The following is a 19,981-nucleotide window of genomic DNA, read 5'->3' as shown; positions in this document are numbered from 1 at the left end:
TTTCTGGTTCTTCCTGGTGGGCACCCATTCTGTACATGACCTTTTCTGAGACGGGACTCTGTGTTGGTTATTTCCATAAACTAGCTTTATTTTAGGCAAAAGGTCATGGATAAATAATATAGCTGTAATAAAGACGTAAACTCAGTAAGAAGTTGATAATAATAACGGTAAAGATAAAAATTATGATAATTCACAAAGAAATCAAGGTCTCCCTTCGACATATTCACTGTCACAATAAAATCTAGATCCCAGGCGAGAACCCTCGCCATTACGACTTCAAATTACAGCAACTACGGCGGCATTCATGAGGCCCAATTGCTGCGCAACGCGAGGAATTATGCGGATGGTTATTCGTCATAAAGAACGACCCCAGTCCAAGGTCAAGAATGGTATACATTTAATGGAAGCCATTGCTTGTGGCATTTGGCCTCCCCTTCCTCTTCCACAAAAAAGTAAGACGGAAAGTCTGTTGCTTGTGCTTTCATGCAAGGAAGAGCGTGGTGCTTGTTAGTGGCCAGTACAGAGTTTTAGCACCAGAAGGAGGCAGTGGGTTGCTTGATTGGCGTTTCATGCAGTGCTTTTGGGAGCACGTTGTGGAATAAGGGGGCTTGGTGTGGGTGAAAATTCTAGATGATTAATTATTGTCCTTTTGGAAGAAAAAAATTGTCCCTTTCAAAGGGAAAATTGTCAGCAGGGAAAAAATTGTCCCTTTAATTGTTCCTTTAAAAGAAGAAATTGTCCCTTTAAAAGAAAAAATTGTCTCTTTAAAAGGAAAAATTGTCTCTTTAAAAGGAAAATTTTCCCTTTAAAAGAAAAAATTGCTCCTTTAAAATAAAAAAAGTCCCTTTCAAATGCAAAATTGTCCCTTTAAAAGAAAAAATTGTCCCTTTAAAATGAAAACTGTCCCTTTAAAATGCAAAATTGTCCCTCTAAGAGAAAAAGTGATCCCTTTAAGAGAAAAATTGTCCCTGTAATTGAAAAACTTTATAAAAGAAAAATACCCCTTTAAAAAAATTTGTCCCTTTTAAAGAAGAAAACAGTGTACCTTTCAAAGAAAAAAAATATCCCTTTAAAAGAAAAAAATTTCTTTAAAGGAAAAAATTGTCCCCTTAAAAGAAAAAGTTGTCCCTTTAAAAGAAAAAGTTGTCCCTTTAAAAGAAAAGTTGTCCCTTTAAAAGAAAAAGTTGTCCCTTTAAAAGAAAAAGTTGTCCCTTTAAAAGAAAAAGTTGTCCCTTTAAAAGAAAAGTTGTCCCTTTAAAAGAAAAAGTTGTCCCTTTAAAAGAAAAAGTTGTCCCTTTAAAAGAAAAGTTGTCCCTTTAAAAGAAAAAGTTGTCCCTTTAAGAGAAACAAATTGGTCAGTATTTACTTGATAAAAGTCAAAGACCTTTTAAGCTTAATCAATATAGATTTCCCATCTTTTATTGTAATTGAAACTGAAGATGATAATAATTTTGCCTCTCACCCGTGAGAGGTCCCAGATTCGACTCCTGAGCAAGCTGTAGTACAGGCTCATTCTGTTAAATATATCTTTTCCTCTGCTGATTTAAGTAGTGAACTATGTGCCAGGAAGTTAGTTGCATGTGGTGAGTCGCATTTAGGACAGAGAAGGAGTGTGTAGGTCGCAACCTCATCCCAAAAACATAAGGTATTGGAACTTTAGAGGGGAAATGGCTTATATGTGAAAAAAAAATAAAAGGAAAGATACATTAGAAGAAAGGTTGATGTCTAGCGAAAGTGTGGAGTCTCTCTCTCTCTCTCTCTCTCTCTCTCTCTCTCTCTCTCTCTCTCTCTCTCTCTCTCTCTCGTCTGTATTTTGCGGTTTGATCAAGGAGAAGGAGAGAGAGAGAGAGAGAGGGAGGGGGAGAGAGATGGCCACTTGTTGTGGTTTGTCCATAATGATCGACTTCCGATTGCTGCTCCTTCCTCTCTCTCTCTCTCTCTCTCTCTCTCTCTCTCTCTCTCTCTCTCTCTCTCTCTCTCTCTCTCTCTCTCTCTCTATATAGCCTGAGGAGTGACCCTTCTCTCTTACATCCGGATTTGTCTGTGCTTTCATTATACGCTTCGTTGAATATGCTCCCTTTTTTATAGATTTTTTATAGATCTCTTTTTCTTTTCTCTCTCTCGGTGTCTGTTAATTTTTGTTTCTTTTACTGTTTCGTTTATTTTATTATTATTATTATTATTATTATTATTATTATTATTATTATTATTATTATTATTATTATTATTATTTTGCCAAAAAATTAAACTAAGATATTTTCTTTTTTTTCCCAATTATTCTCTGTTGTCTTTTTTTACCTTAAAATAACAATCAGCTAAATTTGTTGTTGAAGTTAGACAACTCTGTTGGCTGTTCAGAGTCGAAGGGTCCACACTAGGTTCCTTATCTCACTGTTCAGAGTCCACAGGTCCACAATGGAAAGTTGGATATCATAACGGAAGTGATTTTATTAATTCATTAATAATGTTAAGTTCTGTATGGGATAATGGACTTAAATTGGACCCCCTAAACTGTCTATATCAAGAGACGCTAAATTTACCAGAAATTTAACTTTATGTCAATTTAAAATCTATAATAAAACTCTAAAAGCATAAAAACAAAAGAATAACTGTACACGGCGGAATGGGCTCGTTTAGTGTCGTGTTTAGTGTCAGACCACTGGAGGATTAACTTAAAAAGATAAACAAAAGACTCTTAAGTATCGTAAACACAAACAAAAGGCGTAAACTTAAACAAAAGTATGAACAGAAGGCGGTAAGTATTACAGTCTAATGTAGACCTCTGAACTGCCCTAATAAAAACACGTCTTATTTCACCAGAAATTTACTTTATATCAATTTGAAACGTATAATAAAACTGTGAATAAAAGCAAAAAACAAGAAAATAAGAAGATAGATATGTTATTTTCGATTTTTAGGTGTAATGATAACAAATATAATAGTAATTTCTAAATTAACACAGAGAATAAGAACGAAACCAAAAAACGATATAAGAAAATATACACTTAATATTTTTGTGTATAATTATAAAAATAATGGTAAGAATTATATTAAAACATTGAATAAAAAAGCCAAAACAATAGAATAAGATAATAAATAGGCTATTTTTAATTTTTTTGGTAGAATAACAACAAAAATAATAGTAATAACTACATTACCTCACACAATCAACAAGCCCTAAAGAGGTCTTTTGTTTACCTTTTCCGTTTTCTTTAATAGGAAAAGAAGATCCTTTAAAGAAAACGGAGCTGTTTTAAACGGTAACTCATTCAAATTGAACAGTTTCACTCTTCTTAAACCAAGCTCTGTATAACTTCCTAATTTCCTCTTTTATTCCTTTATGAATCGATTCCAGGTTTTGTTTAATGTTCTGATTCATTGATTTATTAATCGATTTTCATTTTCAAGGTGAAATAGACAATCAGTTTCGTGTATTTGTCAAAAATATATGAGATTTTCATATTTGAAAACAGTCGGTACGTATTTCTAGCTCGAATTAGGTCGTTTTTATAGGCCTATTCTTATGACACGTGCTCTCTCTCTCTCTCTCTCTCTCTCTCTCTCTCTCTCTCTCTCTCTCTCTCTCTCTCTCTCTCTCTCTCTCTCTACTTTTACCATCCTCAAGTCTGACTCTCTAAAGAAGACAAATGATTTAACAAAGAAACTACAATGCTTACTTATTTGAGACCTCTCTCTCTCTCTCTCTCTCTCTCTCTCTCTCTCTCTCTCTCTCTCTCTCTCTCTCTCTCTCTCTCTCTCTCTCTCTCTCTCTCTCTCTCTCTGACTAAAGAAGACAAATGATTTAACAAAGAAACTACAATGCTTACTTTTTCATCCATCAGTGCTGAATCTCTAAAGGGGAGAAATGCTTCCACAATGAAGCTACGATACTAACGTAATGGCCGGTTGAACAATACAAGCAAAAATAGTATTCATAATGATAATATTCATAATCATAATATTCATAATAATAATATAATAATAATATTCATAATAATAATATTCATAATAATAATATTCATAATATAATGGTTATAACAGTAATAATTATTTTGAGGATAATAGTAAAAATATTAAAAACAGATTGTATACAATGTGTGCATATATATACATATATACATATGTATTTAAATTTCTGACTCACATCAGGATCGAACCCAGGTCTTTCAGACGCAAGACCTGACCGCGCTGACAACCAGCCCGGTCTTTCATTTGAAAGACCTGGGTTCGATCCTGATGTGAGTCGGAAATTTATTTCTGTTCCACACGTGATTGTGCGTTGATTGTTTTATCATATATATATATATATATATATATATATATATATATATATATATATATATATATATAAGATATAGAGAGAGAGAAACTAAAGAGAGAGAGAGAGAGAGAGAGAGAGAGAACAATGTGCCATTTCGTGACAACCTGGTGGAGTTGGGAAACGTTGGATGGGTATGGTCACTGCTTGGGTGGGTGACCTCCATGGAAGGCTAGTGATGTTTCAAGATGTATGATTAACATTATGGCAAAAAATGTTGCAAAAAATTTATATATAAAATATTTGGCTTTATTGTCACCCATCCAGAGACTGACCAAAGCCATTGTGCTGTTATATAGTTATAAAAAAAAAAACTTGCAAATAATTTATAGAATCAGAATTAAATAGAAAATTATCTCCTCGAAGATGGGTAGATTTCAGGGGAAAACACGAGAAGGAAGAGAATTCCAAAGATGTTTTATTTTTTAAGAGCCACAGTCGTGAATGTACAATCCTCTGTACTTTGGCGTTACAAAGTTCGAGGTCAGAATCTTATTGCTGACGTTGCACCTTCAGAAACAATGATTATAATTCACAGCATAAATATTGAGTGATGGAATTTTGCCGTGTATAAATTGATTCTTCAGAATATTGATATTCTTAAATGCTATCATTATTATTATTATTATTATTATTATTATTATTATTATTATTATTAGATTATTATTATTATTATTATTATTACACAGCTCGTTTGAAAGAAGAAACAGAAGAGATATATAAGAAAAGAAAATATAAATTGAAACAATAAATAAACAGATAAAAATATAAGATAATGATTAAAATACAAAGAGGAATATTATTAGGCCAGAAATACATTGCACCTTCTCTTGAACCTTTCTGAGGCTCCAGTAGAGTCCACAGTCCTCCGACGGTGGTGTGAGGAATAAAAGGACCTCCTGAACGTGTAAATAATAACAATAATGAGGGGGAAGAAGGATTGTTATCCCCAGCACGAATCCTACGCACGTAGTAAACGTAGTAAGCCAGGAATCCCGGGAGGATGGCAGTACGTTGACTCCTAAATCCTTCAGTCACAGGCTCTGCACAGTGTAATGCCCCCCCCGAGGAAGGGTAGGCGGGGGGGGGGAGGGATTAGGGACTCCTGGGGTTCTCAGGGGTCTCTGGAGAGGAAGTACAAAATCCCCCGAGGGCTTCGGGAACGGGGGGGGGGAGCGGCTGGGACCAAGGTCCTTGGTTGGGACGTTATGCTTCCAGAAATGAAAGGAAAACGGCTGACTCTTTTTCGGGTTCTTTGTCGTATCTGGGGTCCCTTTTGGTCCCTAGGGGCAAGAAAACCTCAGGGGAAGGAGTTTGGAATCCCCAAGGGGTGGGGATTCGGGTTCTTCCATTTTGTTTGTACAGCACTTCAAGATATATTTGTATCTGTGCTTTCTCAATCTATCCAAAATTCTTGCTTTCTTCGTGCCTGGGCTACAAAAGGACACTGGATTGTTGAGTATATATATATATATATATATATATATATATATATATATATATATATATATATATATATATATATATATATATATATCTGTGTGTGTATGTACGTATGTTATTTGTGTACTCATGTACGTGTGTACAATCGTAAAAAATATATCTCAGATTTAACCAGAAGTCAATATTTTGAGTTAAAATATTTTTTGACATTTTCTGTACTGTACTGAACCATTTTGAAGTTCCCCCCCCTTACAATTTGATAACCTCATCTTGTTCCTGCCTATAATACTTGTTATTGCTCATTACTTATCCATTTGACGAAGCAGCCAAAAGTAATAACAAAATAATTACAACAACATCAATATACATAGTTCCTTTCAGAAACATATGTTCACTTGGTCTGCCTCAGGACTGTTAAGTCTTTGAGATGCTAATAAGCATTGGAGTCTTAATTACTGCCGTAACTGAATTTGTAATTAGCGCTCCAGTCCTTTGGGTAATTACGGGATTTCTTTAAAGAATTTTAAAAAGTCGGAGTTAATATCAAAGGGTAAAGGGTCCTGGTTAGTTTCTGTAAAAGAAAACAATTGAGATGGTTTTGTCTCTCTGTCCTCCCTCAGATCTTAAAAATACCGAGGCTAGAGGGCTGCAAATTAGTGTGTTGGCTATCCACCCTCCAATCATCAAACATACCAAATTGCAGCACTGTAGGCTCAGTAGTTTTTATTTTATTTAAGGTTAAAGTTAGTCATAATCGTGCTTCTGACAACGATTTAGGATAGGCCACCACCAGGCTGTGGTTAAAATTTCATGGTAGATCTATTTTCGGTGGCCTTGATTATACGCTGTAGCAGCTGTACAGAAAACTCGATTGCGCCAAAGAAGAAACTATTGCGTTTTATGGCGCCAGGACAAAGGAAGCTTAAATATATAAATATATAACCCAGGAATTACAGAAGCAGGGGAGAATTCCAAAGCTTAGCAGTAGAGGGAATGAAACAGTCCCTGAGCTGTGGGAAGAGGTGGTCTTACAGGTGTTACGACATTTACACAGGATAGCTGTCCAGTTTCTACACCCAACTGCTGAGTCACACTTGAAATATACTTCAACTCCAGATAAATTTTTGTCTATCATTCTAATAAATGAATAAATGCCTCCACCGAGCCTTACCCCTAATGGTGAGCATACAAATCCACTTACCCTCCATTGGGCCCCTCGTCGCACTTGTCCAAATTCAGGTTGGGGTCCCCAGGACCCCCCTGTGGGCCATTTGAAGTCACCCCACCCCCATGACACCCCGCCTCAGAGATATGGAGCACTGTGTTGAGCTGTTGTTGTATCTCTTGATGTTGTTCTGCATGGTTGTTCGTCTGGTCCTCCTGGTTCTCATTTTGTTGTTGCTCATGCTGGTGCTGCTGGTGCTGCTGCTGCTGCTGGTGCTTCAGGTTGTTCTTGTTCTTGTTGTTCAGCACGGCGTTGTTCAGCTTCTCCTGCTTGTGTTTGTGACCCTTGTGTCCCGAGATCATCCATTTGAACATTCCGCTCCTAGACCTGTGGTGGAGAGGAGATGATATGTTTTAATGTTATCACTGTTGCTACGGTTAATACTACTGTGCTTTCATCGAGAGCCAGTCCTTGTGGTGCGGACACAACTGTCTGACAGGCCTCTTCACCTCAGACTTTCTCTCAGTTCTCTTTGCCAACTTTAACAGCATTCAGTCCTGTCTAACCTACATGATCAGTGTTGGTAGCCTTGGATTTTAATTTATTATTATTATTATAGACCCTTCCCAATTAGACAGGTGTTTCTGTACAGATATAAGCCCTGTAGTCCTAAGAAACAGAAATGGAAATATTAAATAAAATTATAAGAAAAATGTATCCACTTTGAAAGTTGACTTTTGTATAGAGTGTGGTGGCTTACCTCTTACAGTGGGCTTTGTATGGCACACTGTAAACGACAGTAAAAGCCCTTTGCTGCATATCATCTCAGGCTCCAAATGCTTTCTTTTCTACCTTTCACTTTTCGTCCATTCCCTCTGGACTGTTCCCACTAAACTGTCCAACTTCTTTAATTTTATTGACATTTTCACTGCTCAATGAAAATCTAAATCTCAGGAGAACCTTTTGTGAGACCCTAGATTTTAAGTGGTCAAAAAATGACGTGATATTAAAGAAATATAACTTTGTGGTCCAGAATTGTGACATATTTGATACAGCGGATGCAAAATATGACCCATAGGTCAAGAAATGGGACTTCCTGGAAAAGAAATGTGACCCAGGGGTCAAGAAAGGTCACTCATTTTTAAGAAATGGCCCTGTTGCCCAGAAATTTGATTCAGAGGTAAAAAAATGTGACTCAGTGGTTTGGAAATGGAGTTGTCAAAAAGCAAGCGAGTGGGTATGCCCCCTCTCTCTCTCTCTCTCTCTCTCTCTCTCTCTCTCTCTCTCTCTCTCTCTCTCTCTCTCTCTCTCTCTCTCTCTCTCTCTCCTATTTGCTATGATACTAAATCCTTCCCTTTCTCTTTTTGTACAAGGAGACAGTCCATTTTTCTCTCTCTCCCTGTCTCATAAGGGACTAGACCTCTCTCTCTCTCTCTCTCTCTCTCTCTCTCTCTCTCTCTCTCTCTCTCTCTCTCTCTCTCTCTCTCTCTCCTATTTGCTATGATATTAAATCCTTCCCTTTCCCTCTTTGTACAAGGAGACAGTTCATTTTCATCCCTGTCTCATAAGGGACTAGATCTCTCTCTCTCTCTCTCTCTCTCTCTCTCTCTTCCAATACATCGCGTGAGGCTGGAGAAAGGAAATAAATCAGCATCAACAAACACTACCTAAAGACCTTCTACCTGTCACGAACCAATCAAGTGTCACACGAACACTTGTTTATTTCTCTTGCAACTTATTGCAGCTTGTCGACAGGCGCTGCATCTAAGAGTCGTGCTTTTGGCAAGACTGAAGCTACATGTGTTTGTTGAAGGGAAGGAATGCTGGGTCTGGCCACCGATTGGAAGGGTGACTAGTAATAAAATCCAGATAGAGATTGAACCTAAGATCCCTTTTGCGACAGATATTTGGGGTCTAGTTTTGGCAGAATGGGTCACAATGAGACGCGGTAATTCAGCTCAGGAGTAAATTAAGGGTACTCCAGCCAAAGAGTGGGTCATACCCATTAGCATTACTTAATGACTTCCTTTAAGTAGGTGAGAAGTGAGAAGTGACTGTTAAGTGCGTGAGGAAAGGATGTTTTTGTTGTTGGTATTGTTTTAACTCTCTCTCTCTCTCTCTCTCTCTCTCTCTCTCTCTCTCTCTCTCTCTCTCTCTCTCTCTCTCTCTCTCTCTCTTACTGTTAACTAATGACCCGCTAGATTCTCAAGGTTTTAGCAGAATTAAAATTAAAATGAGAATCATGATCAAAATGTAATTTCGAATCTGGAATGAGAAATATTTTTGAAATGTAATAATGGAATCAATATTTACTTGAGAACAAGACAGATATGTAATCCTGAACCCTTCCAATGAGAATTTTAATGAAAAGAAAACTTTATATGAGAAACATGACAAAAATAGAATCAGATCAAAAACTCAGCTTTATATGAGAAACATTACAAACATAGAATCCAGAATGCTACATAAAATAACAAGTATGAATAAAGGAGAGCCTAATTATGGGAGGGTCTCTAGTGAGGATAATATTCATCTTTATTCTGTGTCCATTGACTTCCTGATCAGTTGAAGTTAGGTGATGTTGAGTCTGGTCAATACTTGGATGGATGACCAGCAAGATAACTTTTGTAAGTCAGTCAGACATCCTTGTTTGTAAGAAGAAGAATACCTCCTTGGAAGGATGACCAGCAACAAATCCTTGACATAAGTCCAGAATCCTTGCGGATACAAGCAACATCATCAGCCAAAATCCTATGCTCTGAAAAGAAGAAGAAGAAAAAGAACAGGAAGAAGCAGAAGAAGAATCCTGGAAAGGATGACCAGCTATAAATCCTTGACATAAGTCAGTCGAGAATCCTTGCGGCTACAGGCAACATCATCAGCCAAAATCCTATGCTCTGAAAAAAGAAGAAGAAGAAGAAGAAGAAGAGTACCTCTCCAGGGACACTGAAAATCAAAACAATAACAGGAGTACTGGAGTGAGAGAGTGAGTGAGCAGTGAGTAACCCTTTCACACTTCACCTAGTCAGCTACTTTGAAGACGGCTCCCGGTTACTACTCAGCTCCGATATGGCTTCTTTTTGAGACTCTCTGGGCATTAAGTCTTCGCCCTCTGACGCTTTCTCAGAGGTCGTGAGTTTAATTGTCTTAGTGGGCTATTTCTGTGTCGGCCGAACCCAAAGAAGTAGAAAGGAGTAGCCACGGTGCAAGTGACCGTGTCCACATCACATCATTCACGGTTGTTTGGTTATACTTATAGTATGTATATATGAAATCAGTAAGGCAGTCACTTGTCATATTAATCCTCAGTCTGAGAGACAGCGAATAAATTGACATATTAAAATCATACCATAATTTGATAATGAATTGCGAGACAATGTATAAATGTTCCTGCTAGTGTAGGTAGCCTGATGACATTAATGGATCTGTAAGACCAGTATACTTCATTATGTATATATATATATATATATATATATATATATATATATATATATATATATATATATATATATATATATATATATATATATATATATATATATATATATATATATATATATATATATATATATATATATATATATATATATATAATGTATGTATGCAGTGTATCTTAACTTGCCTTTGAAACAGACCTCCCCCATCCCATTACACCCCAAGGAAGATATTCCTTCTGCTCACTAATTTTGGAAAGTACCCTTCCCCCATAACTAGCCTCTGGAAGACACCCCCTTCTCTCATTGGCCTCTCAAAGTCATTCCCTCCCTTCACTAGCCATCGGAGGGCCATCCCCTCGCTAGGCTCTGGAAGAAATTCCTTCCCCAATCTAGCTTCTGGAAGACACCCGCTTCTCTCACTAGCCTGTGGAAGGTACTCCCTTCACCTCACTAACCTCTGGAAGACGGCCTTTCCCATTACTAGCGTCTGCAAGGCAACCCTATTCCAGCACTAACCTCTGGAAGACAGCTCCCTCTCCTCATTAGCCTCCGGAAGTCACCCACTTTTATACCCTCTGGAAAAAACTCACTCCCTTCACTAGTTTCTGGAAGACATTCCTATCCTCATTAACTTCTGGAAGACACCCCCCTTCCAATCACTAGCATCTGGAAGACAACTCCCTTTGTCTCACTAGTCTCTGGAAGACAACCCTGTTCCTTCATTAGCCTCTGGAAGACACTCCCTCACCTTTCTAGCCTCTGGAAGACAATCCCCCTCTAACTAACCTCTGGAAAACAACCCTCTTCACCTCACTAGCTTCTGGAAGGCAACCCCATTCCAGCACTGGCCTCTGGAAGACAATCCCCCTCTAACTAACCTCTGGAAAACAACCCTCTTCACCTCACTAGCTTCTGGAAGGCAACCCCATTCCAGCACTAGCCTCTGGAAGACATCCCTTCATCTTACTAGCCTCTGGAAGACGTCCCCTCCCTTCACTACCCCTGGAGGACGACACCCTTCACCTCGCCAACCTCTGGAAGACACCCCTTCCCATCACTACTCTTAGAAGACAACCCCCTTGTTATTCTACCCTCTGGAGGGCAACCCCTTTCTCCCACAAGAAAGTCGAAGAACACTCAGAATACCAGCAACCATTCGAAGCAACCCCCAACCCTGCGAGAAAGCCTCTGGCTACCATCTGGGGCGTGCTGTGACCTCAACATAAACAAGCCTTAGGAGTGCCCAGAGGCGAATGGGGTTTTGTACAGGGCGATCTGTACTCCTGTACTCTGTACGGGGAGAAAGCTTGAATATGCGTCGGGATTAAGGGGCATGGGAGGTGTGAGAGCAAGAAGCCATAAGTCTGAGCAGATTTCCAGGCCACATAAGATTCCAAGAAGGCGACGGAGATTAGGTCATGTAACAGGTCATTCCGGAGCTTCGCGGGGCGGGTGCGGGGGTGGTGGGCGGCCACGAAAAGGCTTTCGAGATGTCATTTAGAGGGTTGTGATGTCCCTGATCAGCAAATACAATTATTATTATTATATTATTATTATTCAGAAGATGAGCCCTATTCATATGGACCAAGCCCGCCATAGAGGCCACTGACTGGAAATTCAGAATTGATTATTATTATTATTATTATTATTATTATTATTATTATTATTATTATTATTATTATTATTATTATTATTATTATTATCCAGAAGCTGAACCCTATACATATGGAAGAAGCCCACCAGAGGGTCCATTGACTTAGAAAATAAAAAAAAATAAACTAACAAATCAATAAATAAATAGATGAGAACGTCAGTACAGAACTAAATAACAAATAAATAAGGAAAACATACGACCAGATAATTGTATAGGGACAGAGAAATAACGATTCCTGAAACCTCACCAAAACGCCTTAATCACAAGTTTGATTATTGGCAGGGCCCTTATCATCTCTCCTTATCTTCGTCTTACAGATCCTGCAAGTCCTCGGGGGAGTAATCTTGACAGATCCTATAAATCTTTGGAGGATAAACCTTATGGATCCTACGCAAGATAATCCTTTTCAGCCAGCCGTGTCTGGGGTGGGGTCCTAGGTCCTAATCCCTAATCCCTTATCTGCGTAAACGGGGATTGTACGATTGGATTTATTTTTGTTTTTTATTGACTTTTAAGACCGACAATCGGTTTTCATTACAGTTATTCCATGACTGAAGTATGTACCTTAAGTCAGGCGTAAAGAGAGAGAGAGAGAGAGAGAGAGAAATATCTTCTACTTTGTACTGGTTCTCATAAAAATGTCTTGAGACATTACCGTATGCTTTATATCTTTTCTTATCTCTTTCAGCATTCTGATTGCGGCTTCTCTCTCTCTCTCTCTCTCTCTCTCTCTCTCTCTCTCTCTCTCTCTCTCTCTCTCTCTCTCTCTACGGCCAGCTTTCCCAGGAGCAATAACGCTCTATCATTCGAAAGCGACGAATCAGCACGGTGACATAAACAATCCCCGGGGCTTCTTCTTCTTCTTCTTCTTCCTAGATTAATGCCTGGCTTCGAGGCTTCTTCAGGGGGGGACTATTCCTCCTCCTCCTCCTCCTCCTCCTCCTCCTCCTCCTCCTCCTCCTCTTCTTCTGCAGGCAGTTCCTGTCACAATCCTTCCTCCTACACGCTGTCAGTAGTGAAAGCTTCCTGGAATATTTTGCTCTGGAGAAGCGAGTCATTAGAATGTTTGGTCTGACTTTCTTCACTGTTTTCTTGAAGGGTGGGAATCCTCTTCGTTCCTTGATGTTCCCCGAGTCATTAGCCTCCAGATTGTGGAATTTTCTGTTCTCTGTGTTCTCCTGTTTTCCCATGATTGACCTTTAAAACATGGTAATGCTTTGATGAAGTATTTTTTTAGAATTGCTTCCCTGAAAACTTAATTTAAAATGTAAGATGATTTGATACTGATAAGTTTTTGGGGTCAGAAATATTCACGTGACCTTGAAAATAGGTCAAGGTTACCTTGAAACATTGGTCAGTGCTAACTTACATTGGGGTCACAAGTAATGAAATGGTCAGAAGGGTTTAGAGACTGTCATCATGCATTTGACCCTCAGATTTAGGTCAAGGTCAGTAAGATTAGGGGATTTAGCCCCCTGAGGGGTCCCAACTGTCTTATGTTTTAAGAGGGTGCCATAGGGTGCCCCCCCCCCCTGTAAATGATACTAGAAAGTCTTTTCTCGTCTCATTTGGCTGTCCAACTTCATTTTTTTTACCTAATAATAATAATAATAATAATAATAATAATAATAGCTTGACCCATTTGATTAAAATCAGGAGATGAAAATATTGAGAAAATAAAAAGTAATACCTGGCAACTCTAAAGCTCAGAAGAGAAGTAATGTATTACAAATAATAATAATAATAATAATAATAATAATAATAATAATAATAATAATAATAATAATAATAATAACAGCTTATCCAATTTGATTCAAACCAGAACACCAAAACGCGCGGTTGAAAAAAATAATACTTGGCAACTCCAAGCTCATGCAAAACATGAATAGGTCGCGAACATAATCCCAAATTATTAAAAGACCACCTGTCGGCAATACCCCCCTTCGCTTGCGTTTCACCAACACTTCAAGACAAACGGCTGACTTGTGTTTGTGTGTATGTGTGTGTGTACGTGTTTGTGCGTTGCACACAAACCCACAAACAAACAGAGCCTTGATGATGATGATGGCATTAATCTAACGTTTCTTTTCCTTCGTCACTGCAGACAATGGCCGCGTTCACATGGTTAGGCCGGAGTTCACAAAGCAGCCGTTTCCGGGGGTCGGGAGGTTAGCGTTTACGTAGCGCCTTGGTTTTTCGTATTTCTTAATCTTTGTGTAGGTGTCGTTTTGTGTATGTGTCAGTCAGTCTGTCTGTGTTCTTATATCTCTATCTATCTATTTATCTATTTGTTCATATGTATGTGTATATATATATATTATATATATATGCTGTATATATACATATATATAAGGTATATTTATATGTATATATATTATATATGTTTATATAATGTCATATATGTTATATATTATATTTGTATGTATGTTTTTTATCTATCTATCTATATATATATCTACCTATTTATATATAATAATAATAATAATAATAATAATAATAATAATAATAATAATAATAATAATAATAATACAAAGATTACACCAAATTTCTACACCTGCAACAATAAAATAAAATAAAATTTAAAAAAAACATACACTTACCCATAAACCTGCATACACACACACACACACAATTAAAAACACTACACACACACACACACACACACACACACACACACACACACACACACACACACACACACACACACGCAATTAAAAACACTCCCCCCCACACACACAAAGGCTCCTGTAAAACGAAAAGTTCACTGGACCTTGGCTGAAGCCGGGCCTAACTCGAGAACCGATATCAGCAATTAGTCACAAAACCTTCTTCAGGGACAAGAGTTCCTTGATGTTCCCGGCGGAATCTGAGACACGTGGAGAGTATATCATTTGGAAAACCCTCTTATAAAGAAGGTTCACTGAGCCAGAAGTGGCGCACAGGAGAGAGAGAGAGAGAGAGAGAGAGAGAGAGAGAGAGAGAGAGAGAGAGAGAGAGAGAGAGAGGTAAAATTGAAGTTCTGGTGTTTTTAGTTAAGATAAAATTTATGTTATGTTTTGAGGGGATTTGTTTGTAATTTGATGAATGGTGAGGTGTTTATATATATATATATATATATATATATATATATATATATATATATATATATATGATTATATGATCATAATAATAATAATGATCACACTCGATTTCATCATATCAATCAACCCACAGGGGAAGAAACATTCTGGATATAGTTCCCGACCGGTTTCGACTTTATTTTTAAGTCATTGACGAAGTAGTTCATATGTATGTATAAATAATATATATATATATATATATATATATATATATATATATATATATATATATATATATATATATATAGTAGAAACCAACCAAGTCTCTAACTTACATAAAATCATAAACCTCTTGCTCAGTAATTTAGGAAGGGCGGGGTGGGGAGTCGCCCCCTCCCCCCCCAGCCTTGTTCGTGCGTCTTAAAACAACAAGAAGCCTGAAAATCCAATCCTTTTGGGTCAGTGAGCAACAGAGAGAGAGAGAGAGAGAGAGAGAGAGAGTTCTTGTGTAAGTCTTAAACGAGATTATAACCAAACCTTACTAAGCGCTTTGTGTTCGCTCGGTACTATTCTGGGAGACTTTGAGAGTCTCTCTCTCTCTCTCTCTCTCTCTCTCTCTCTCTCTCTCTCACCACTCCACAAATACAAATACCACTTCAGACAGGATTCACTCCGCCTTGGGGAATTATACTGTATGTTAATGTCGAATATAATTACAAATCCCGAATTCGACGGGAATATGTTATACCCCCATCGATAGCCGAGTGGAAAGTCGACTGTCTATCACTGTGTCTAAACCAGGAAGCCCGCGTTCAAATCCTGGGTGGGGCAGATGGACTTATCAATTATAATCCGATATTAGAACATATTTGGCTTATAAAAATGTCATTTTTTATATACCAGTGACAAATGAACGGTCTAAATGCTTGGGAGAGAGAGAGAGAGAGAGAGAGAGAGAGAGAGAGAGAGAGAGATAATGTAAGTTAGGACTACGCCCAGAATAATTATTTACAAAGTGGCATAAGCCACGAACACCCTCTCTCTCTCTCTCTCTCTCTCTCTCTCTCTCTCTCTCTCTCCTTTAGCAGGCTTATTTGCATGTTGTGTGTGGGTAGACAACGGAATGTTGGGTACAATGATATATCTTGGTTTGTGCTAGATATTAGTTCATAAGACATTCTTTGAATATTATTATTATTATTATTATTATTATTATTATTATTATTATTATTATTATTATTATTATTATTAAGAAAGGCTTACATATTCATATACAGTAGATCAATACAAAAATTTCATAATTGTATTATTATTATTATTATTATTATTATTATTATTATTATTATTATTATTCAAACTGATTAAGCGTTCATATAGAACAATAATAATAGTCATAGTAATAATAATATATTATTATTATTATTATTATTATTATTATTATTAAACAATTATACAGAACAATTCTAAAGCTCATTCAGTTTCTTGTATATTATTATTATTATTATTATTATTATTATTATTATTATTATTATTATTATTATTATAAACAATTGTAAAAGGTCACACAGTTTCTTCTATATTATTATTATTATTATTATTATTATTATTATTATTATTATTATTATATATTCACGACGGGTGGTGGCCCGCTATCACTGTACGAATCTAAATAGCGGTAAATACCAGCTTTTTTTCACTCGTAATAATAGCAATGGTTCGAAGGACCGTTCAGCCACTACTAAAATATAAAGATTAATCGCGCTGCCAGACCCACCGAGACAGGAATTTTTTAACGAGAGGTAAAAGAAAAATGTACACTTTAAGACACTTCCAGCTGGGATACCTGTGTCTCTCTCTCTCTCTCTCTCTCTCTCTCTCTCTCTCTCTCTCTCTCTCTCTTTTAAAGAAATGGGCTCACTCAGGTCTCTTGAAATATAAATAGCATGATTATAAAGTGAAGTGGTTTGTTCTCTCTCTCTCTCTCTCTCTCTCTCTCTCTCTCTCTCTCTGTTGAATTTTTTGCAGACACAAAAAAACACTTACCAAAAAAGTCCAATTCATTTTTCATCGTTTAAAGAATTTGTTGTGCTGCTGGGATCTCTCTCTCTCTCTCTCTCTCTCTCTCTCTCTCTCTCTCTCTCTCTCTCTCTCTCTCTCTAAATTTTTGCAGACACAAAAAAAGGCTTACCCAAAAGACCAATTCATATTTCATGGTTAAAAGATATTGTTTTGACACGAACCGTAAGACGAAGGAGTTTTTTTGACAAATGGATGGACCGAGGTTATTCATATTTATATTTTATGATTTGTCAGCATTATTCTGGCGGCAGGAAATGTCACAAGGTGTGGCTTTGACAAATAGTTGAATGGCCATTCATATCTGATCGATTTATTTCTTTTGTCGTTGCTTGTGAGATTAAGAAAAAATAATATGAAAACAAACTTAATATCTCTATAGTAATTCACATTTGATTGATTTTTATCTTTTGTCGTTGCTTGTGAGATTAGAAAGAAATATTAGCATGTAAGCAGGCTTAATACTCTTTAGTGATTCATATCTGATTGATTTTTATCTCTTGTCTTTGCATGAGAGATTAATTTATACAATATTCTGAAACCAATCTTAATTCCTTTTTCGCATTTCAAAGCTTTTAACAGTAGTTTCTCTATAAGCGCCGTGAAAATCACCCGGAGAAATGGTTCCTCCTTTTCAGTAATAAGCAGGGTTTGAATCAGACTGGAATAGGGCATGGGGCTAGCGACTTCATCCCAAAGAAGTCTTGCAGATAGCTGGAAGGTTAATAATGCATTTGGTAGCCAGTTTTTCGAAAGGAAATGAATAAAATATAACAATTTATCGACGGAATGGAATATTCTTTCAGTAATTCTCTTCGAGAATTTATTATTCCTGTTCACGCGAGGGTGAAAAAATAATGAGTGAACACATTCCAGTCCGCGATTATTATTATTATTATTATTATTATTATTATTATTATTATTATTATTATTATTATTATTCCCTTTTTCGCGTCGAGAGAAGAATGGAACGAAGATCAGAAAGAGAGAGAAATATATTCGATAGTTTTAGTGTGAATTCGTTGTATTATTCGGCGAAGTGAAGACTCTCTCTCTCTCTCTCTCTCTCTCTCTCTCTCTCTCTCTCTCTCTCTCTCTCTCTCTCTCTCTCTCTCTCTCTCTGAGTATTTATTGCGGCACCGTCGCCACTAAATCATAGGCGGAACCAAAATCGCTGTTGATTTTTCTGAGGAACCGAAAACGAAGGTAAAAAAATAAAAATAGATGAAAATATATAAATATAGAAATATAAAAGGCCTGATATCGTCAGGCTTATAGTATCATGCCTTGTACCGTGTATATATATATATATATATATATATATATATTATATAGAGGAAGAAGAAGAAGAAGAAGAAGAAGAAGAAGAAGAAGGAGAACCCAGCAGCTCCGTCTCCTTCCATTCGAGAGACCCGGGTTCGGTCCCCACGCGAGTCAGAAATTCGTATACGTATGTGCACGTTAAACAAACACATTCACTGAACACCAGCCACTTACAAACAGTCACTGGCGGACGCAGCATAAAATAAAAAAAAATAATGAATTCAATATTTTCCAAAGGGCGTAGCGGAGTGACACCCCACTCCGGTATAATTCGGAGAGAATTGACTGGGTTCTTCTTCTTCTTCGTCTTCTTCTTCTTCTTCTTCTTCTTCTTCTTCTTCTTCTTTACTGGAGTTAGACTCTCATGCAATTTAGAAGTCAGCTGTGAAAGCATTAAGAGACAGAATTAAGACGGTAAGTCCCGACCATTCAGACGTTTCTGTAGGCCCTCAAAACACGAAACCCCAAACTACATAAAAAAGCTCAAAATATTTAAAGATTGATAAAAACTAATAAAATGAAAACCACATCAACAGATACGAACAACAAAATATAGATACGCAACTTCATTATCTGAGAGGCGGGATTTGAATCCCGGTACTCTCGACTGGTAGACGAGACCGTTACCACTGTGCCACCGTGATATGCCTTTCTAAAATAATTGCCTTTTTTTATTATTTTTTGATTGCCCGGCAATCAGAAGCAGAGGAGACGGAGATAAAGAGAGGAGTAGATGGGGAAAGGGTTAATAGGTTAAGATGTCTTCGGCAATATATTAGATAATTTGTAGTAAATAAAAGGGGAAAAATTAACAAAACACTCAAATTCTCCTACGTCGTGTTACAGGCCTCTCTCTCTCTCTCTCTCTCTCTCTCTCTCTCTCTCTCGCCTCTTTACGTAATGACATCGCGTGCGTGCTAAGTCTTGAAAAAAAATATTTTGACGTTACTCTGTATGTAATGTCCATTACGGAATAGGTTCTTTGTTTATTTTATATATACATAAAAGTATGTATATGTATACGTATATATGTATATATATAAATGTTATTGCCCTCTGCTCATTAGAAGCAATTACAAAGACCCTCGTTAAATGTTAATACTACCATCTCTGAACAGCTGTCAATCATCGTGGTGCCTGTCAAAAGTTGCCATACAGTCGTAAATTGCGCTCGACCGACCCCAGTTGTCGGCATAGGGACAGTTGTAGGGTGGCCTAGAGTGGTTGGGGATTGTCTAGGGACGTGGGAGAATCTAGGGGAATGCTAGGGGAAGGGGCTGGTAATGAACAAACAGGGGCCACGCCCGATTCGGAAGGTTAATTAATGAAAGCCAGAGCGTAAAACGTGTGAGATTAAGCTTTTATATGGCGGCGGCTGGCAACTCAATTAAGTCCCTCCCGCTGACTTGGTTGTTTATGAATGCAATATATATATATATATATATATATATATATATATATATATATATATATATATATATATATATATATATATATATAGAGAGA

The 19,981-nt window shown here is 37.2% G+C and overlaps 1 protein-coding gene across 1 annotated transcript in view; it reads right to left on the bottom strand.

Moving 5' to 3' along the window:
- The window catches only part of LOC136856118 (uncharacterized), an 88,264-nt gene that overhangs the window by 38,357 nt on the left and 29,926 nt on the right, over positions 1–19,981 (bottom strand). Inside the window, 1 exon segment of the mRNA XM_067133766.1 lies at positions 6,963–7,313. Within this exon segment, the coding sequence (XP_066989867.1) occupies positions 6,963–7,313 (351 nt within the window).

The sequence above is a fragment of the Macrobrachium rosenbergii genome, chromosome 34, assembly GCF_040412425.1.
Source record: "Macrobrachium rosenbergii isolate ZJJX-2024 chromosome 34, ASM4041242v1, whole genome shotgun sequence".
Classification (NCBI taxonomy): domain Eukaryota; kingdom Metazoa; phylum Arthropoda; class Malacostraca; order Decapoda; family Palaemonidae; genus Macrobrachium; species Macrobrachium rosenbergii.
Note: the sequence above shows the minus strand (reverse complement) of the source record. Positions and strands in the feature narration are given on the sequence as shown.